The sequence below is a fragment of the Rhinoderma darwinii genome, chromosome 9, assembly GCF_050947455.1.
Source record: "Rhinoderma darwinii isolate aRhiDar2 chromosome 9, aRhiDar2.hap1, whole genome shotgun sequence".
In the NCBI taxonomy this organism is placed as follows: Eukaryota; Metazoa; Chordata; class Amphibia; order Anura; family Rhinodermatidae; genus Rhinoderma; species Rhinoderma darwinii.
The window spans coordinates 33245415-33266788 of NC_134695.1; the positions used below are offsets into that span (position 1 = coordinate 33245415).

The 21374-nt window shown below is 44.1% G+C and overlaps 1 protein-coding gene across 1 annotated transcript in view; it reads left to right on the plus strand.

Annotated features, from left to right (window-relative positions):
• Positions 1-21374, plus strand: part of TSNAXIP1 (translin associated factor X interacting protein 1) — an 85809-nt gene that overhangs the window by 4358 nt on the left and 60077 nt on the right. Inside the window, exons 2-5 of the mRNA XM_075836913.1 lie at positions 797-887; positions 14532-14644; positions 15078-15204; positions 18097-18190. Coding sequence (XP_075693028.1) covers positions 797-887; positions 14532-14644; positions 15078-15204; positions 18097-18190 — 425 coding nt within the window. The remainder of the gene's footprint in view (positions 1-796; positions 888-14531; positions 14645-15077; positions 15205-18096; positions 18191-21374) is intronic.

Here is a 21374-nt window from a genome sequence, read left to right on the forward strand (position 1 = left end):
CATCAAAGTGGGCAAACAAAAGTGATTCAAAGGGTTAAATTACTTTGGGCCACTGAGTTCACCCTGTCAACATACAGTTGGCCCAAAGTGGTTCTGGGCATAGAGTCTGGCAACAATGTGGGCAGATAGACACTTTTTACCGATTTGAATAAGTAACGAGTGTTTCCAGAGGGTTAAATGTCAGAGTCCTGTCTGGCCCAAAGTGGTTCTGTGCATAAAAGCTGTGACCAAAGTGGCCAGGTGGTCACTTTTTACTGAATTGACTAAATAACTGGTCTTTTCAAATTTTTGGGCCAATGATCTCATGTTTTAAAGCTTAAAAACCTGTTGTATTTTTTTTGTTTTTAGTACCTGTAAATTGAAAGCATAATGTCATTTAGTTTTGTTCCCGTTTTTTTGCACTTCCATCTCAAAATCTCTTTGTGATTGCTGGCCCTTTATAGTTGCTTAGAAAAATTTATACACCAGGAACCCGGTGTACGGATATCCTACTTTAATTACACAAAGTGAGCGCCAATCGATCATATAGCACGTAGAACGTCGCTTGTTTAGCTCAATTTACATGAGGCAGTCGTTGTACTGTATAGGGATGAGCGAGATCGTATGTCCCCATACAATTTGCATGATTGTCGGCATGATTTTTACTGCAGCATAAAGATCAGCCGTCAAACAAGCGTTCGCTGGGCCCTTTCACAGGCCTGTGATCGAGAATGAGTGTTCCGTTCCCCCATTTATCGGCCTGTCTAAACAGGGCTTTATAAATGTTATCATTAATTCATTATTTTGTTTTCTATAGTCTACAATTTCCTGAAATTCCAACATCAAGAAGTGATCAAGGAGGAGAGATGTCTGATGTGTGTTCTATTGCCCAACCCAAGATTTACACAGTAAGTAGGATATTAAATGTTGGGAATAGCTACATCATTTTTAGCAAAGAGAAACATACATGTACCAATGAAAATGAAAAAGCCAAGGCTATACCTTGATGGTTTTAGGAAAATTGCAAAAATTAAATATATGCATATGGTTTGTCTGAGTTTGTTTTATTTAATATTTTTATATAAAGTTTAAAGTATGATTTCAAGTCTACAGTTTAACCCCTTAGGACCTCTTCCGCAATAGTACGGGCAGGCAGGAGCCCTTAGAGGACCTGCGCCGTACAATAACGGTGTTCTGATCAGGGCCAATGTTTGTGTAATCAGGAGTAGGGCAGTGACTGTAAATGTCGCTCTAATGACGGAGATCATGGAAACCTCATGTCTTCGTTGTTTAATACCTGCATGCCATACAAGAGGAAATGGAAAATGGGTTCCCTGTAACACGATCTATACCCACAGTTAAAGAGGCTCTAACACCACATTATAAGTGCCCTATCTCCTACATAAGGAGATGGGCGCTGTAATGTAGGTGACAGTAATGCTTTTTATTTAAAAAAACGATCTGTTTTCACCACTTTATCAGCGATTTTAGATTTATGCTAATGAGTTGCTTAATGCCCAAGTGGGCGTATTTTTACTTTAGACCAAGTGGGCGTTGTACAGAGGAGTGTATGACGCTGACCAATCAGCGTCCTGCACTCCTCTCCATTCATTTACTCAGCGCATAGGGATCCTGCTAGATCCTTATGTGCTGTCTTATACGAACACATTAACGATACTGAAGTGTTTAGACAGTGAATAGACATTCCACGGGATGTCTATTCACAATCTCTGCACTTCGTTACTGTTTCTGTGGTAGTTACGGCAGAGCAAAGCGTAATCTCGCTGTAACCTGTCATTTACATCCTAATCTCTCGGGATTACGCTTTGCTCTGCTGTAACTACCACAGAAACAGTAACGAAGTGCAGAGATTGTGAATAGACATCCCGTGGAATGTCTATTCACTGTCTAAACACTTCAGTATCGTTAATGTGTTCGTATAAGACAGCACATAAGGATCTAGCAGGATCCCTATGCGCTGAGTAAATGAATGGAGAGGAGTGCAGGACGCTGATTGGTCAGCGTCATACACTCCTCTGTACAACGCCCACTTGGTCTAAAGCAAAAATACGCCCACTTGGGCATTAAGCAACTCATTAGCATAAATCTAAAATCGCTAATAAAGTGGTGAAAACAGATAGTTTTATTAAATAAAAAGCACTGCTGTCACCTACATTATAGCGCCAATCTCCTTATATAGGAGATAGGGCACATATAATGTGGTGACAGAGTCTCTTTAATATGAGTAGATAGCCCAGAATCCATTGAAGGAGTATGGGCTGTCTTTCTATAATGCCTGTTGTTAAGGCATACTGTAAATAGGTATTCCCCAACAACTATAACACAATTCAGCCATAACATTAAAACCACTGACAGGTGAAGTAAATAATGTTGAATATCTTGTTAGGACGGACTCACACAAACGTGTTCAGTCCGTGTTATATACGGTCCACATGTCGGCCGCATTTCCCGGACCGAACACACTGCAGGGAGCCGGACTCCTAGCATCATAGTTATCTATGACGCTCGGAGTCCCTGCCTCGCTGCGGAACTACTGTCCTGTACTGAAAACCTGATTACAATACGAGACAGTTTTCCCACAGCGAGGCAGGGACTCCTGGCATTGTACATAACTATGATGCAGGAAGCCCGGATCCCTTCACTGTGTTCTGTCTGGGAAATGCGGCCGACATGCGGACCGTATATCACATACTGAACGCGCTCACATGAATCCGGCCTTGCAATAAAAAGATACGAAGCCGTTGGTGAAACACACGTTGGGTGTGGTGGTTGAGCTCTGATAGACTTTCGCTGCATGTTTAGTCTGTTCTGCCCTTCCACTTTTACTTGCTTATTTCTACGTGCACTTTTTTGGCATTTGATCCTCAATTCCCTTAGTGATGTGTTTTTAGATGAATTCATTTTTATTTGTTGACTAATACATGTATGTGATACCAGTTATCAATTCTCTACCTCACCCTCTGTTTTATCTTGCATTGATTCATGTTTTTTTAATGTACGACTGGATGACTGGCTTATCTCCAAAACCTGTGGGGTGTTCCCGATATGCAGTGGTTGAGAACCAGCAACTGGTTCATGAGCGCCCAAGGTTTATTTATTTGTATAATGGATGAAGGCTACCCCTGTCTGGTCCGATCCCACAGAAGTGTTACTGTAGAACAAATTGCTAAAAAAAATTAATGCTGGCTATGATGGAAATGTGTCAGAACTGGCAGTGCATAATAATTTGGGCCGCAGACAAGTCAGAGTACATATCCTGACCCCTGTACCCTCCAAAAGTGCCTACAATGGGAATGTGAACATTAGAACTGGCCAATGTTCTGCTAAGAAACCTTGAATTCTGGTATTTATATGGATGCTACTTTGACAAATGCCGCCTACTTAAACAATGTTGCAGACCAAGTACACCCCTTCTTAGAAACGGTATTCCCTAATGGCAGTGGCATCTCTCAGCAGGATAATGCTGCCTGCCACATTGCAAAAATTGTTCAGGAATGGTTTGAGGAACATGACAAAAGGTTCAATAGGTTCACTTGGCCTACAAATTTCCCCAGATCTCAATCTGATCAAGCATCTGTAGGATGTACTGGAGAACCAAGTCCGATCCATGCAGGCCCCAACCCTCACGTGTATGGCGATACCAAATATGTGTACTTTACCCAGCATACATAGTTGCAATAAGATCTGAAAACAAATGTCCCCATATTTATTCTAGCCTGTCCCCCAGACTTAGCTGGTAAATGGGATCTACAATGTATTCAGAAAGTCTTCAGACCCTTTTAATTTTTTTACATTTTGTTACGTTGAGGCCCTGTGCTAAAATTAAAAAAAAATTCAAGTTTTTCCCCATCATTCTGCACTCAATACCCCAAACTCAAATATTGCTGTAAAGGATCTGCCAGGCACAGCTTCGGGGTTAACTCCCAGAACTAATCAGTCAGCACCTGAGAATACATCCCTGAGACTGACTCCTGCTTCCACCATTCAGGCTGGCAGGCTTAGGAGTGGGAGAGCCTATCGTAACCTGGCCAGACTCAGCTAGCATCCCGCCCTCGGTCTATTTAAGCCTGCACTTCCTGTCCCTCGGTGCTTGTTATTGCTTGTGTTTCCCTCCTTGTGGTTTCCTGGCCCAGCTACAGCTCCTGCTATTTTTGATCCTGCTCCATACAGACCCTGGCTTACCGACTACTCTTCTGCTTTTCGTTTTGTACCTCGCACACTCCTGGCTTGACTCGGCTCGTTCACCACTCTGGTTGCTCACGGTGTTGCCGTGGGCAACGGCCCCTTTTCCTTGCTTGTGTTCCTTTGTATGTTTGTCGTGTTTGTCGTGCACTTACTGAGCGCAGGGACCGCCGCCCAGTTGTACCCCGTCGCCTAGGGCGGGTCGTTGCAAGTAGGCAGGGTCAGAGTGGCGGGTAGATTAGGGCTCACTTGTACGTCTCCCTACCCCCTGCCATTACATAATAACAAGCCCATACCTAGTCTACCCCTGGACCCTGACACCACTATGGATCCCCGTGAGACCCTGGCTCAGCAAATGCAGGGTCTCTCCCTACAGGTCCAGGCCCTGGCTCAGAGGGTCAACCAGCCTGATGCTACCCTGGTAGTTCCCCTCACCGCACCTCTTGAACCCCACCTCAAGTTGCCCAACCAGTTCTCAGGGGACCGGAGGGCTTTTCTCTCCTTTCGGGAGAGTTGTAGGCTTTACTTTCGTTTAAAGCCTCATTCCTCAGGTTCTGAGAGCCAGCGGGTGGGTATAATTATGTCCCGGCTCCAGGAAGGGCCCCAAGAGTGGGCCTTCTCCTTGGCTCCTGACGCCCCTGAACTTTCCTCCGTTGATTGTTTCTTTTCTGCTCTCGGACTTATTTATGACGAGACTGACAGGACTGCCTTTGCCGAGAGTCAGCTGGTGACCTTAAGTCAGGGTAAGAGACCTGTTGAGGAGTATTGCTCTGACTTTCGGAAATGGTGCGTAGCTTCTCGGTGGAATGACCCTGCCTTAAGGTGCCAGTTTAGGTTGGGTCTGTCGAATGCCCTGAAAGACCTGCTAGTTAGCTATCCCTCTTCTGACTCCCTAGACCAGGTTATGGCTTTAGCGATACGACTTGACCGACGTCTCAGGGAACGACAACGTGAACGTTTATGTGTTTTCTCCTCCGACTCCCCCATGATGCCTCCCGAAGCTCCGTTGCTTCGTTCCTCCCCGAAAGATTCAGAGATACCTATGCAACTCGGGGCCTCCGTGTCCCCCCAACAACGTAGAGAATTCCGCAGGAAGAACGGTCTCTGCTTCTACTGTGGGGACGACAAGCATCAAGTGAACAACTGTCCTAAGCGTAAGATTGCAGCCAGAGAACTTCCGCGTCTAAGTGATCATCGGGGAGGTCACTTGGGCGCACAGGTATTTCCCGTAAATATGAAACGTACTAAGATCTTGCTTCCCTTTCAGGTCTCTTTTGGTGGTAGGTCTGCTACCGGCAGTGCCTTCGTGGATTCAGGGTCCTCTACTAATATCATGTCTGTGGAATTTGCTATGTCCCTTGCTATGCCTCTGATTGATTTGCCTAAACCTGTCCCGGTAGTGGGTATCGACTCCACTCCTCTTGCTAATGGTTATTTTACACAGCATACCCCTGTTTTTGAACTCCTTGTTGGCTCCATGCATTTGGAGCAATGCTCTGTACTGTTGATGCAGGGATTATCGTACGATTTGGTTCTAGGCCTTCCCTGGTTGCAGTTGCATAATCCTACGTTTGACTGGAATACTGGGGAGCTAACCAAATGGGGTAATGAATGTTGTACGTCATGTTTTTCTGTTAATTCTATTTCTCCCCCTAAGGAGGCGAATACGCTACCAGAGTTTGTTCAGGACTTCGCTGATGTTTTCTCTAGGGAGGCCTCCGAAGTGTTACCTCCTCATAGAGAATACGATTGCGCTATCGAATTGGTACCAGGAGCTAAGCTTCCTAAGGGTAGGATATTTAATCTTTCTTGTCCCGAACGTGAAGCTATGAGAGTGTATATCCAGGAATCCCTGGCCAAGGGTTACATTCGTCCCTCTTCTTCTCCGGTAGGTGCTGGCTTCTTCTTCGTGGGGAAGAAGGATGGTGGTCTTAGGCCATGCATTGACTACCGTAGCCTGAATAAGGTCACGGTAAGGAACCAGTACCCACTTCCTTTGATTCCTGATCTCTTTAATCAGGTTCAGGGGGCCCAATGGTTCTCTAAGTTTGATCTACGGGGGGCGTATAACCTTATTCGCATCAAAGAGGGGGATGAGTGGAAGACTGCATTTAACACGCCCGAAGGCCATTTCGAATACCTCGTCATGCCCTTTGGGTTGTGTAATGCCCCTGCGGTCTTCCAGAATTTCATAAATGAGATTTTGAGAAATTACCTGGGGATTTTTCTGGTAGTGTACCTTGATGACATACTGGTGTTTTCCAAGGACTGGTCCTCCCACATTGAGCATGTCAGGAAGGTGCTCCAGGTCCTTCGGGAAAATAAACTGTTTGCCAAAACCGAAAAATGTGTGTTTGGGGTACAGGAGATTCCATTTTTGGGTCAAATCCTCACTCCTCATGAATTTCGCATGGACCCCGCCAAGGTTCAGGCTGTGGCGGAATGAGTCCAACCTGCCTCCCTGAAGGCGTTACAGTGTTTTTTGGGGTTCGCTAATTATTACAGGAGATTTATTGCTAACTTCTCGGTCATCGCTAAGCCCCTTACGGACCTCACTCGCAAAGGTGCTGATCTCCTCCACTGGCCTCCTGAGGCTGTCCAGGCTTTTGAGGTCCTTAAGAAGTGCTTTGTCTCGGCCCCGGTGCTGGTTCAGCCCAACCAAATGGAGCCATTTATCGTGGAAGTTGACGCATCTGAGGTGGGAGTGGGGGCTGTCTTGTCCCAGGGTACCAGGTCCCTCACTCATCTCCGCCCCTGTGCCTACTTCTCCAGGAAGTTTTCGCCAACTGAAAGTAACTATGATATTGGCAACCGCGAACTCTTAGCCATTAAATGGGCATTTGAAGAGTGGCGCCACTTCCTGGAGGGGGCTAGGCACCAGGTAACGGTCCTTACCGACCACAAGAATCTGGTTTTCCTAGAATCTGCCCGGAGGCTAAACCCGAGACAAGCTCGATGGGCGTTATTTTTTACCAGATTAAATTTTTTGGTTACCTATAGGGCTGGGTCTAAAAATATTAAGGCTGATGCACTGTCGCGTAGCTTCATGGCCAGCCCTCCTTCGGAGGAAGATCCTGCTTGTATTTTGCCTCCAGGTATAATCATTTCCTCGATCGATTCTGATTTAGTCTCTGATATTGCTGCTGATCAAGGTGCAGCTCCCGGGAACCTTCCTGAGAACAAGCTGTTTGTTCCCCTGCAATTCCGGCTAAGGGTACTTAGGGAAAATCATGACTCCGCACTATCTGGCCATCCAGGCACCCTGGGTACCAAACACCTCATTACCAGAAATTATTGGTGGCCTGGGTTGCCTAAAGACGTTAAGGCCTACGTCGCCGCTTGTGAGGTTTGTGCTAGGTCCAAGACTCCCAGGTCCCGACCAGCGGGCTTACTGCGTTCGTTGCCCATTCCCCAGAGACCTTGGACACATATCTCCATGGATTTTATCACCGATTTGCCTCCATCCCAAGGCAAGTCGGTGGTGTGGGTGGTGGTGGACCGCTTCAGTAAGATGTGCCACTTTGTGCCCCTCAAGAAACTACCCAACGCCAAAACGTTGGCTACCTTGTTTGTCAAACACATCCTGCGTCTCCATGGGGTCCCTGTCAATATTGTTTCGGACAGAGGGGTACAATTTGTTTCATTGTTTTGGAGAGCCTTCTGTATGAAGTTGGGGATTGATCTGTCCTTCTCCTCTGCCTTCCATCCTGAAACCAATGGCCAAACGGAGAGGACTAATCAATCTCTAGAACAATACTTAAAGGGAATGTGTTGCCAGAAAAACATGTTTTTTTAAAATTAAACATTTAGTGTGTGGGTGATTAAACATTGTTCAAATTTTTTTTATTTTTTTGCACGAGTCCATGTAATATTATAAATTATTTCTAATTTATAATACTACCCATTTTTGGTCACTAGATGGAGCTGTTCCCAAAATTGCAGCATTGCAACATTGGGTTAAAAGCCCTCGCTCTAGTGAGCTCTCAGCATCCCCCCCTCCTTTATCCTGGCTAGTGCCGGGATAAACGAGGGGTTTGAACGATGTAACCTCCTACACTGTGTGTCGCCATTTTTTGAGCTAACCCACAGTGTAGTAGGTTTACATACAGTAGTAAACACACACAAACACGAACATACATTGAAATCTCTTACCTGCTCCTGCCGCCGCGGCTCCCTCCGGCCCGTCCGCTCCGTTTGCTGCCGCTGGTGCAAGTGCACAAATCCGGAAGCCGCGACCGGAAGTAGTAATATTACTGTCCGGCCGCGACTTCCGGTCCACAGGAAAATGGCGCCGGACGGCGCCAATTTCGAATAGGACTGTGTGGGAGCGGCGCATGCGCAGTTCCCACACAGACGCCGTACACTGCAGTCAATGGGACGGGAGCCGTTCGCAGTCCCTATGGGACTGTGGCTGCCGTATTCCATGTCTGTATGTGTCGTTAATCGACACACACAGAAATGGAACAAAAAATGGCAGCCCCCATAGGGAAGAAAAAGTGTAAAAATAAGAAAAAGTAAAACACAAACACACAAATGAATATAAACGTTTTTAATAAAGCACTAACATCTTTAACATATAAAAAAATAATTTGTGATGACACTGTTCCTTTTTAGGTGTTTTGTCTCTGACTGTCAATTTGATTGGGTCTCTTTCATTCCCCTCGCCGAATTTTCCCTTAATAACCGGGTCAGTAATTCGTCAGGGGTCTCTCCTTTTTTTTGTAATTTTGGGTTTAATCCACGGTTCTCCTCCGTTTCACCTGGTAGTTCCAACAATCCCGAGGTAGAGGTCGTTCATCGGGAACTGTGCACAGTCTGGGCCCAGGTTCAGAAAAACCTAGAGGTGTCCCAGAGCGTACAAAAAACTCAGGCTGATAAAAAACGTTCTGCTAACCCCCTGTTTATGGTCGGGGATCTGGTGTGGTTGTCGTCTAGGAACTTGCGTCTCAAGGTTCCGTCCAAGAAGTTTGCTCCCCGGTTTATTGGGCCATATAAGGTCATTGAGGTCCTCAATCCTGTCTCCTTCCGGCTGGAGTTACCCCCGTTTTTTCGGATACACGACGTGTTTCATGCCTCCCTCCTCAAACGCTGCTCCCCGTCCTTGGCTCCCTCGAGGAGACCTCCTGTTCCCATCCTCACCCCGGAGGGGGTGGAATTCGAGGTGGCCAGGATTGTGGACAGCAAGATGGTCCAAGGCTCCCTCCAGTACCTGGTCCATTGGAGAGGATACGGGCCCGAGGAGAGGACTTGGGTACCCGCCCGGGATGTTCACGCTGGGGTATTGGTCAGGAGGTTCCACCTGCGTTTCCCCAGTAAGCCAGGTCCACTTAGAAAGGGTCCGGTGGCCCCTCATAAAAGGGGGGGTACTGTAAAGGATCTGCCAGGCACAGCTTCGGGGTTAACTCCCAGAACTAATCAGTCAGCACCTGAGAATACATCCCTGAGACTGACTCCTGCTTCCACCATTCAGGCTGGCAGGCTTAGGAGTGGGAGAGCCTATCGTAACCTGGCCAGACTCAGCTAGCATCCCGCCCTCGGTCTATTTAAGCCTGCACTTCCTGTCCCTCGGTGCTTGTTATTGCTTGTGTTTCCCTCCTTGTGGTTTCCTGGCCCAGCTACAGCTCCTGCTATTTTTGATCCTGCTCCATACAGACCCTGGCTTACCGACTACTCTTCTGCTTTTCGTTTTGTACCTCGCACACTCCTGGCTTGACTCGGCTCGTTCACCACTCTGGTTGCTCACGGTGTTGCCGTGGGCAACGGCCCCTTTTCCTTGCTTGTGTTCCTTTGTATGTTTGTCGTGTTTGTCGTGCACTTACTGAGCGCAGGGACCGCCGCCCAGTTGTACCCCGTCGCCTAGGGCGGGTCGTTGCAATTAGGCAGGGTCAGAGTGGCGGGTAGATTAGGGCTCACTTGTACGTCTCCCTACCCCCTGCCATTACAATTGCATTGACATAAGTATTCAGACCCTTTACTCAGTACTTAGTTGAAGCACCTTGTGCCGCGATAACAACCTCCAGTCTTCTTGGGTATGAGATGTCACAAGGTTTGTACACCTGGATTTGAGGATTTTCTGCCATTCTCCTCTGCAGATCCTCTCAAGCTCTGTCAGGTTGGATGGGGCACAGACATTTTCAGGTCTCTCCAGAGACGTGCGATTGGGTTCAAGTCAGGGCTCTGGCTGGGCCACTCAAGGACATTCACAGAGTTGTCCCTAAGCCACTTCTGTGTTGTCTTGGCTGTGTGCTTACGGTCATTGTCTTGTTGGAAGGTGAACCTTTGGCCCAGTCTAATGTCCAGAGCACTCTGGATCAGGTTTTCATTAAGAATATCTCTGTACTTTGCTCCATTCAGCTTTCCCTCAACCCTGACTAGTCTCCCTGTCCCCGCCGCTGGAAAACACCCCCGCAGCATGATGCTTCCAACGCCATGCTTCATTGTAGGGATGGTTTACCAAAACGAACAATGCCCCAAAATGTACCAATGGTCCTAGTGAATGATATAACAAACCAGAAAAAGAGACAAGTCACGACCAGATAAGTAGAAAAATTACAAACAATCTTTATTAAAGAGGCTCTGTCACCAGATTTTGCAACCCCTATCTGCTATTGCAGCAGATAGGCGCTGCAATGTAGATTACAGTAACGTTTTTATTTTTAAAAACGAGCATTTTTGGCCAAGTTATGACCATTTTTGTATTTATGCAAATGAGGCTTGCAAAAGTACAACTGGGAGTGTTTGAAAGTAAAAGTCCAAGTGGGCGTGTATTATGTGCGTACATCGGGGCGTTTTTACTTCTTTTACTAGCTGGGCGTTCTGACGAGAAGTATCATCCACTTCTCTTCACAACGCCCAGCTTCTGGCAGTGCAGACACAGCCGTGTTCTCGAGAGATTACGCTGTGTCGTCACTCACAGGTCCTGCATCGTGTCAGACGAGCGAGGACACATTGGCACCAGAGGCTACAGTTGATTCTGCAGCAGCATCAGCGTTTGCAGGTAAATCGATGTAGCTACTTACCTGCAAACGCCGATGCTGCTGCAGCTGACATCTCAGCTGACATCTCACACTAATGGCCAGGAACATAGATCGCTCTGATCCTGGCTGTTTAACCGCTTAGATGCCCTGGTCATAGCGACCACGGCATCTAAGCCATTAGAAAGAGTAGAGCGCCCACTTCGATAGCCCATCGCCCCCCGTAAATAATTAAAGTTTTCAGTAGAATACCAAAAAAATTAAATAAATAAAAGTTTTACCGTTTTTGACCTAAAGTAATGTGAAAAAAGATAAAAGTTAATATAATGGGTATCGCCGCATCTGTAAAAGTCTGAACTATTACAATATAAGGCTATGTTCACACGACCTCTTTTCAGATGTAATGGAGGCATTTTACGCCTCGAATTACGCCTGAAAAGACGGCTCCAATACGTCGGCAAACATCTTCCCATTGCTTGCAATGGGTCTTACGATGTTCTGTGCAGACGACCTGTCATTTTACGCGTTGCTGTCAAAATACGGCGTGTAAAATGACGGCTCGTCAAAAGAAGTGCAGGACACTTCTTGGGACGTTTTTGGAGCCGTTTTCTCATAGACCCTATTGAAAACCGCTCCAAAAACAGCCGTAAAAAACGCCATGAAAAACGCAGCGAAAAACGCGAGTTGCTCAAAAAACGTCTGAAAACAGCTCCGTATTTTCAGACATATTTTGTTAATCGTGTGAACATACCCTAAGGGCGGATTTGCACGAACGTGCTATACGTCCGTGCAACCCGCGTGGTTTTCACGCGGGTCGCACGGACCTATGCAAGTCTATGGGGCAGTGCAGACTGTCCGTGAGTTTTGCGCAGCGTGAGTCCGCTGCGCAAAACTCGCGACATGTTCTATATTTCGGCGTTTTTCGCGCAACACGCACCCATTGAAGCACTTCCGTGGGACGTGCGTTATTCGCGCAACAGCAGTAAAAGAATGAATGTAAACCGAAAAGCACCACGTGCTTTTCTGTTTACAAACATCCAAACGGAGTGTCATAATGATGGCGGCTGCGCGAAAAGCACGCAGCCGCGCATCCATATGAACATGACACATGGAGCTGTCACGCACCTGCCACGTGCGCGAAACGCAGCGTTTTTTGCGCGCGCAAAACGCACACGTTCGTGTAAATCCGCCCTTACAATGACAGAGAGATATGGGTCGGCACTGTAGTACTCCAGGCGTTTTGGCAATACACTACCCAAGTAGCAAACACACTGACTGAGCGGGTGTCAAGGGAGGTGCTGGCTCAGCAAGGAAAGTTCATCAATGTAACGAGGAATAAAAGAAGAAATAGAGCCGCACTCACCCATGTCTGACGTTTTCTATATGCTTTATTGCTCGTAAAACATGTGGGAGGGAGACGGAGACATTCACAGGCAACAACTGTTTCACGTAGACCCGCTTTCTCAAGCCTGTGTTCACGGCTTGTGGTGAAAACGCGTTTTGTTTTTCGTCAATTGCAACAAAGTTGTGCGGTTTTGCCACGATTCCAGGCAAAAAAAAAATGCATTGTCACCACGATGTGTGAACCCAGCTTGATTGGAATAGGTTCTGTGCAAATCCCACCTGAGACTGCAGCACATTCATTTCTAATGGGGCTAAAGAATAAAAAAAATAAAAAAATCATCATGTGTGTACATAACACAACCATTTTATTTGAATTGTGCATTTTTGCGTTTTAACAAGGTCGCTGTATAGTACTGCTTATATTATATTAGGTGATTGGTGAAGGCGATAAAAATAAAATAACTGAGAGAAAAAACTTTTTTTTTCTGCATTCCTCTCAAAATATAAATATAAAGGGGTTGTCCGATTAAAATGTTTATATTGCCACTGATTTTACACTCTGCCCCTCCACAACAAACTTATAATGTTCTAACATTTTTTGAACGTGCCTCCGCTCTCTTCACTCCCCGCTTGTCACGTGACTTGTGAGGTCACATTTTCTGCATTCTCCACTGATTTGCCATGTACCCATCACATAGTCTCATCAGGAAGTTGAGTAAACCTACATGCCCAGAAATTCTCGTCAACGATCGTCGTGCAATGTCAAAACAAGAATCGTTAAGTAGCGTTTCTTTTTTGGGAGGGATAGTGTTAGCAGGTTGTCTACATATGGGGAAATTCTTTTAACATACTTTTTTCTTTTTTTGAGCTCGGATCTCGGTCAACCCCTTTAATCACTAACGCAAAAAATAAGGATTGCCCCATATGATGTTTTACAATGCTGATGGTTAAGAGCAGTAAATTCCTAAGACAGGACTATGACTAGAGAGGACTTATCCAGTAGGACAGTTGGGAGCTACACTAGATGCATGTATTGGCTTTATTTAAAAGAGCTGTGACCAGAGAAAGGACTCATGAAAAGGTCTTTTTGGACTATCATGTCACTTTCAAGACACTGTCAACATGCTTTTTTTTGGGTTTTTTTTTAAAGGCTTTTCCTTTTAATTCATTTGGTTCTCTTTCAGCTATGCCTATGCGATCATCAGTGAGACAATAGCTGATCTCCGCCATTTAACCCCTTGTTTTCTACGATCCAAGCTGATCGTAGCAAACAAGGGCATCTATTGGCGAGTCCCTCTGATGCAATCTGTGCCCATACAGGGCAGATAGACCAGGGTCCATTGTAGGTTATATATTGGATAGGGATACAATACACATATTGCCTGTTGTTAGGACATATTTACGAATACCCTAACAACTGTCTGTGTACTTAGGATAATATGCTTAAATATAGGTTTGTCTAATCCCAACCCAACTCCACAGGATATGCCTTAAATATCTGGGACCCGCATCAATCTCCAGAACAGACTACCCTGACCCACCTGGTGAGGCAACCACTTTTATGAGAGTTACAAAAACAGCCCAGAAACCATTCTTGATATTGGTGTGGGTCCCAGAGCTGGAATCCTCAGGATATGCCATAAATGTCCTAGAGAAGAGGCAGAGGTAGTGAAACAGAATGATCTGCCTAGACAAGCTGTGACAAGGAGGAGGAGGAGCTGCAGCAGAAAGGACACGCCCCCTGAGCTGCCAGTCTGAAGAAAATCTAGCAGAGCTATCGGAGCAATGAATGGGGAGATTTTTGGATCCATGTAAGATACAGAACTGGTTCTAGCTTTGTTAGAATGAGATTGCTATGCATTATATTATGTCGGATTTTCATATTTTTTCATGAATTCAGGTACAACCCCTTTAACTTTTATTTTGGTACACCACCCAGAAGAGCTAAATTTGAAGCACCTCAACACTATTAGCATTTTGCATGATTTTCACTTGAAATTTGCATAATGATTGTAAATATATTTTATATAGAATCTGGTAAACTCAGCAATTGGTAATCTTTCTACCTGGCCGGCATATGGAGCAGGACAGACCATCTTTCAAAAAGAAAATCCATGTGCAGAATCTGATATACTCTGTAACAGGTAAGTAGAATAATTCATCCTGATTTTTGCACCCGTCAATTTACTGGTGAAGTTTTAAAGGGTTATTCCCAATTCAGGGACTAATTGTAATGCCGGGGAAGGGAGACAGACAGGTGAGCTCTAATCTACCCGCCACTCAGTCCCTGCCTACTTGCAACGGCCCGTCCTAGGAGCTGAATAGAGAGGTGGCCATGCATGTGCATGGGCCGGACAGGGATCAGATGACCCCCATTGTGGAGATAAGTGCGGGTTCTCAAACTTGGTGCCTTCATCTAGTTGGGAATAAGCCATCTAATCACCATTTGTAGTACAGATTTTCATGAGAAACAAACTGTAGTTAGCAATAGGGTGAAGGTTAAGTGTAAATGTTCAGAATAAAGTAAGTCTTTTGTAACACATAGCTTTTAATATTGATTATTCTATTCTCCCACAGGTCAGGGAAACGAACTGGTAGCACTGTGTCCAAACCACGTTATCTGGAACAACTTGAGTCCTACTTGAGAAGGGAACTGCAATCTTTGGATTCAGCCAAAGGAATTTCTCAAGAACTAAGGTTACAGGTCAGATTACTACTGAAATATGTTACCCCTGATTTCTTGAGGAAACGTTAATGCAGTGATGGTTAGAGTCAATAACAGATTAACAGCTCAGAGCGCAGTGACCTTTCCTCGGGGCTTCCTATAGCCCCAGGCCTCTGAAGGCTAATGTAAATGTGCTTTATTGATCAACAATGGAAAGAAAAAGCAGAGTCGTTAGCATCGAGGACACCGTTAAAGTAAGGCCTAAAACATTACTGGGATTTGTATTAATTTGTATATATAAGAAGTGAACAAAAATACATTTGCATTTGCGTTGACATCATACGTTAAAACGCAGTACACAACGTACAACCCCAATAGTTAAAAAAACTCAATGGAAAGAGAAGATGGAAAAAATTAAATTCTTGCACACATTTTCTCCTATGACCTACCCACTAACATCATGGGTGCCTTTACCCCATTCCTGCCATATACGTGGTGGGTGCCAAGTTTTTTCTTGCAATCCGAGGTATGTTTACACTGAGTGATCGTAAGGGCACATCAGCCATGACCACATGATAACCCATGGAAGAGCATTTGTAATTGACACAGATATTTAACCTGAGACATTGTGATCTATGGATGTCAACAAAGGAAGGATACTTCCTTTGTGGCATCCCCGTAAAGCCTGGCATGTATAAAACGAATAAATTACAAACTACTCATAGTGGCGGCTACAGGCTTTCAGGAAAACGCCTGTTCCCTTAAGGTTACCATGACTATGGTCCTGGCTTCTGGGCGTGTCTGTTTTACCATGAGCCTATCTCTTTTGTCTGCCTTTCTTCCTTCAGGTTTAGAATTAGTATTTATACTACGCCTCCTCCACCTGTCAGTGCTTGTAAATTTTCCTGTCTTCTGGTGGCTATTCCTGATATCCGCTTGCCTTCTGATTTAGACTTTCTGTTTTCCTGCTCAGGTTAGTCTGCATTGCACCTCCTATCCAACGCTGAACTCTGCTAAGACAACCTGGGTCCTAAGCAGCAAAGTCCATCCCACCTTGCGGTCGGCTCTGGCAAACATCTTAGGCTCGCCTTAGACACTATCGATCAGACTTGTGACGGATTCGAGGTTGCTGTTTTATGTGCACGTCCTCTCCCGGCACTCTCCAGCAGCCTTTGGGGAATCGCTCAAATTGCAATTCCATAACACAGGCAGTCACAATTTTATCACTTAACACAATGTCTTTTCAGGGAATTCAAATCTTTGTTTTAGGAAAACAATCCAACCCCTACAAAGATATAATATAAAATTACAACACCACAAGTAGGTGCTTAAAAGCTATGGACAGTTATGACATGGAAAAAAATATTTTTACAAAAACTGCACTAAGTTCCAGGCTGCAGTCTTTATTTCTACATTCGTTTTCAGGGCTGAAATCTGCAGTGAAAATCTGCTGTTTCTCCGCAACAGACTGTGCATGCTGCGGTGTGACATTTCTGCACCGCAGCCTAAATTCCGCACTGCTATGTTCCGCAGCGTCTAAACTAATTTACCTAGAAATGCATAGAAAATATTGGAAAAAACAGCTGCTGCGGAATTACACAGCAATTCCGCCACGTCTAAACATGCCCTCGGAAATGCAGGAAACCTGCAAGAAGAAAATGAAGAATTTGCATTACATATTAGTAATAGTATATAAGATCCTGTCTTACATTTAGACCTTTGGGTCCTGGAACCTAGTATAAGTAACTAGTGTGTTCTCGGGCTAAGTAGCTTCTTCTAATTCTTCCCATAGTAGGTCTGTAAACTTTTTCGATACCTTGGAAACTGATGTTAGACTGCCATTATGGATCTGAGCAAAGTGTTTAGAGACCATAGTTATATTTTTTGCTTGAGTATTTGTCGCGTCTTACATGTGTCTGCTTATTTTTCTTTTTAGGGCACCTGTGCAGCCAACATACTGCATATTGCATTCTTTGCATGTTATCAAATATATAGTTTGTGGTTATACAATTAACACAGTTATTCATTTTGTATTGTTTGTTAGTACAAGCGGACTTAAAGTGTAGCTAAACGTTTAAGAAACATCTGACATGTCATAGTGACATGTCAGAAGTTTTGATTGGTGGGGGTCCGAGCACTGAGACCCCCACCAATCGCTAAAACGAAGCAGCTGAAGCGCTAGTGTGGGCGCTCACCCCTTCGTGTCTGTTCGGCTTTTTCCGGAAATGAATGTATCGGACGGACTCAATAGAAAGTCTATGAGCCCGTACTCCGATACATTTATTTCCGGAAAAAGCCAAAGAGACATGAAGTGGCTGAGCGCTCACATGGGCGCATCAGCTGCTTAGTTTTAGCGATTGGTGGTTGGTCTCAGTGCTTGGACCCCCACCGATTAAAACTTCTGACATGTCACTATGACATGTCAGAAGTTTGTTAAACGTTTAGCTACATTTTAAACGTGTTTTATTTTTTTGCAAATTGCATATCTATGGAGGGGATATAGATGATACCTGAGGGAAGAAATGAGAGATGAAACCTGGGTACCTTGGACAGAGCAGGATTAGATAATAGTTTGAAAAAAAAAAGTATAAAAAATGGTTGTGAAGGTGGATATATCCTTTACATTTTTTTCCTTCTACGGTGGTTGTGCAGGTGGTGGCGGGGCTTAAATAACAACGGACTGCACATGGAGGCCATCCGTGTGTGGTCCGTTTTTCACGGATCCATCATTAGCGGCCGTACGACGGTCAATGGATGTGTGCATGAGGTCTTACTGTCTGTACTCTGGATATCCCTTTTGTGGAACTACTGAACTGAACTTTCAGCACCATAAACACGTTTCTAATACTCTTGTCTAAATCAGGCCTTTCGTTGAAGATCACTTGTAGAATCAACAGGAAATTAACACATTTTATGTGTTGTTTTTTTTAGCCTTACAGAGATGTCTTTGATTATTTTATAGAGGATTTTAAGACCTACAAACCATTGCTCTGTGCTATTAAAAATGAGTATGAAGTCACTCTCGGTGAGTATAAATACTTTTGACTTTTGTTTCCTGAATACATAATTCATACTTTCAAAATTCTATTTTATGTCTATTCCAAAATAACTGCAAACAAAAATCATAATTACGATAAGTTCTGCATTTAATTTATTGCACTATTGAAGGGGTTTTCTGGGAGTTAAAGGGATTATGTAGGGACCAAAAATTATTAGCAGTGTACTCTCTGCAGTATGTGAGTACACTCGCTATTCTACATTCCGGTCCCCCATCTTGCTGATTCTGAGATTTTTATGGTGCTGCCGGGGGGACCGGAAGTCTAGTTGCACAGCCTTCTTTGATGACGATACGTTTTTTCGTCATGTGACCGGCCCCGCTGTACTCTATGTACAAGCAGTAGTACATCGATTACATAAAGTACAGTGGGGTAGGTCACGTGATGATGAGTGGTATCGTCATCAAAAAAGGCTGTGTAACTAGATTTCCGATCCCCCGGAATCGCTATAAATTCTATGAATCTCAGAATCTGCGCGACGGGGGACCAGAATGTATATTAGTGAGTGTACTTACATACTGCAGTGAGTACACTTCTAATAATTTTTGGTTCCCACATAACCCCTTAAATGTATTTTTTCTGCAGAAATGAGCTGATAAGAAAATAAGCACTATGTGGGTATAGAACCAATGGACGGTGCAGTCATGTTATTATGACACATGAATTCATGCATGGAAATGACTTCACAGTGACAACCTTTACCTGTGGCCATATTGTTTACACACAGCAGCAGGATTTGTACAACAGGGACCCAAGGCAATGAGAGGCGGAGGCGTTTTTTCCCGCGAGCGGAAAAACCGGCTCGCGGGAAAAAGAAAGGACATGCCCTATCTTCGGGCGTTTTCGCCTCTGACCTCCCATTGACATCAATGAGAGGCAGAGAAAGCCTATTTCGTGGCGTTTTATGCCCGCGGCGTTCAATGGCTGTGGGCGAAAAACGCAGCAAAAATCGGCGTGCAGGCAGAGCAAAATCTGCCTCAAAATTCCAAACGGAATTTTGAGGCGGATTTTCCTCCTGCAAAAAACTGTGTGAACCCGGCCTTAGTAATGACTGTATATTTGTACATTGGTTATTTTATAATTCTCAATCAAACAGTGGTAGAATTATAGAAATGTTAGCATAATCTGTTGCTAATCCCACTAAATATTAAAATCCAAAATACTAAATAGTACCCTCTGTGTCACTAGTAAACATTTGCTTAAGGCCTTATTCACACGAACGTATAATACGTCCGTGCTACGCGCATGGAAATCACGCTCGTCGCACGGACCTATGTTAGTGAATGGGGCCGTATGTGCGCTGCGTGAAACTCATGACATGTCCTATATTTGCCCGTGTTTTGCGCTGCACACACTCATTTAAGTGAATGGGTGCGTGCAAATCGCACTCGCACACGGAAGCACTTCCGGGTGCCGCGCGTGATTCGCGCAACAGTACTACAAACAATGAATGAATACAGAAAAGCATCACATGTTTTTCTGTTTGTAAACATAAAACCAGAATGTCATCATGATGCCGGCTGCGCGAAAATCACGCAGCCGCGCACCATGTGCTGATGACACACGGACCTTTTGCACGCGCAAAACGCAGCGTTTTTTGCGCTCCCAAAACGGAGATGTCCGTGTGCATAAGGCCTAAGGCTAAACCAGGGGAGCAGTCTTTTGAGATTTTACAATTTTTACCATAACCCCTTGGCGTATTTGGATGTCCATTTATGTCCAAATGCACAGTAGGTTAAAGGCTATGAACACCTTTGAAACCGCAGAACTGACGGATACAGGTTTCAGCGCTAGATACAGCTAATCTGTATACAGGATACAAAGCAGCTTTATCTGAAAAAGTAAAAATATTTCTTTAATAAAAAGTATTTAGAAAGTTGCACCAAACACACTGATACACATTTTTAAAAATAACCCCTCACAATATGAAGGGTGTACATAGCCCGAAAAGCCGCTGAGCTGTCGGCGTGTTTACTCACGGGTGCACAGCTTTGATTGACAGCAACGCTCCCGAGGTAACAGCTGATATCGGAGAAAGTGCCAATGCTGGCTGTTTAACCCCTTAAGGACGTGACCTATTTTGGTTTTTAGGATGCAGTTCCATTTTTTTAAAATCAAATGTTAAATTATGTGATAATACATGAACTCTGGAATGCTTTTACTTATACAAGTGATTCCTAGATTATTTTCTAGTGACACATTGTACTTTATGTTAGTGTTAAATTTTGACCGATATGTTTACATTTTGGTCGATATGTTTTCTCTTTGATTATAAAAAAAATCCAAAATTGTAAGAAAATTTAGAAAAATTAGCATTTTCCTAATTTCGGATCCTCTGCTTCTAAAATGTGTAATGATAAAACACAAATTAGTAAATAATGTTTACCATATGTCTTCTTTTATGTAGGCATCATTTTTTTAATAAAAATTTTTAGGATGTTATAAACTTATATAAGTTTACTAGCAGTTTTAAAAAAATTTCACCAAAATTTGCAAAACCTATTTTTTTAGGCACTAATTCAGTTTTTAGGTGGCTTTGAAGGACCTATATATTAGAAACCCCTCAAAAATCACCTCATTTTAAAAACAGAGCCCCTCAGCGATTCAAAACAGCATTTAGGAAGTTTGTTAACCCTTTAGGCGTTTCACTGAAATTAAAGCAAAGGAAAGGTGAAATTTAATTTTATTCCACTATTTCACTAACGCCATAGGTGTTAAAGAAACACAACTCAATATTTATTACCCAAATTCTGCAGTTTTCAGAAATACTCCATCTGTTGCCCAAATTTATTAGAATTGGGCCGTAAAAAAGGAAAATTAATTGTTTTCTAAAAATATGTAGTTTTAGTTCAATTTTTTTCATTTTCACAATGACTATTGGAGAAAAAGCAAACCAACATTTCTTACGCTATTTCTCCCAAGTAAGGCAATACCCCATATGTGGTTGTAAACTGCTGTTTGGACATACGGCCGTTCTCAAAATAGGAGCACAATTTGTTTGTTTTGGAGTGCAGAATTTACTAGACAGGTTTTTGGTCGCCATGTTGCATTGCCACAAGGTAACAGTACAGTGGAAACCCCAGAGAGGTGGCCCCATTTTGGAAATTTAATCTTAGGTTGTAGTGAGCGTTTTGACCCCACAGGTGTTTTCCA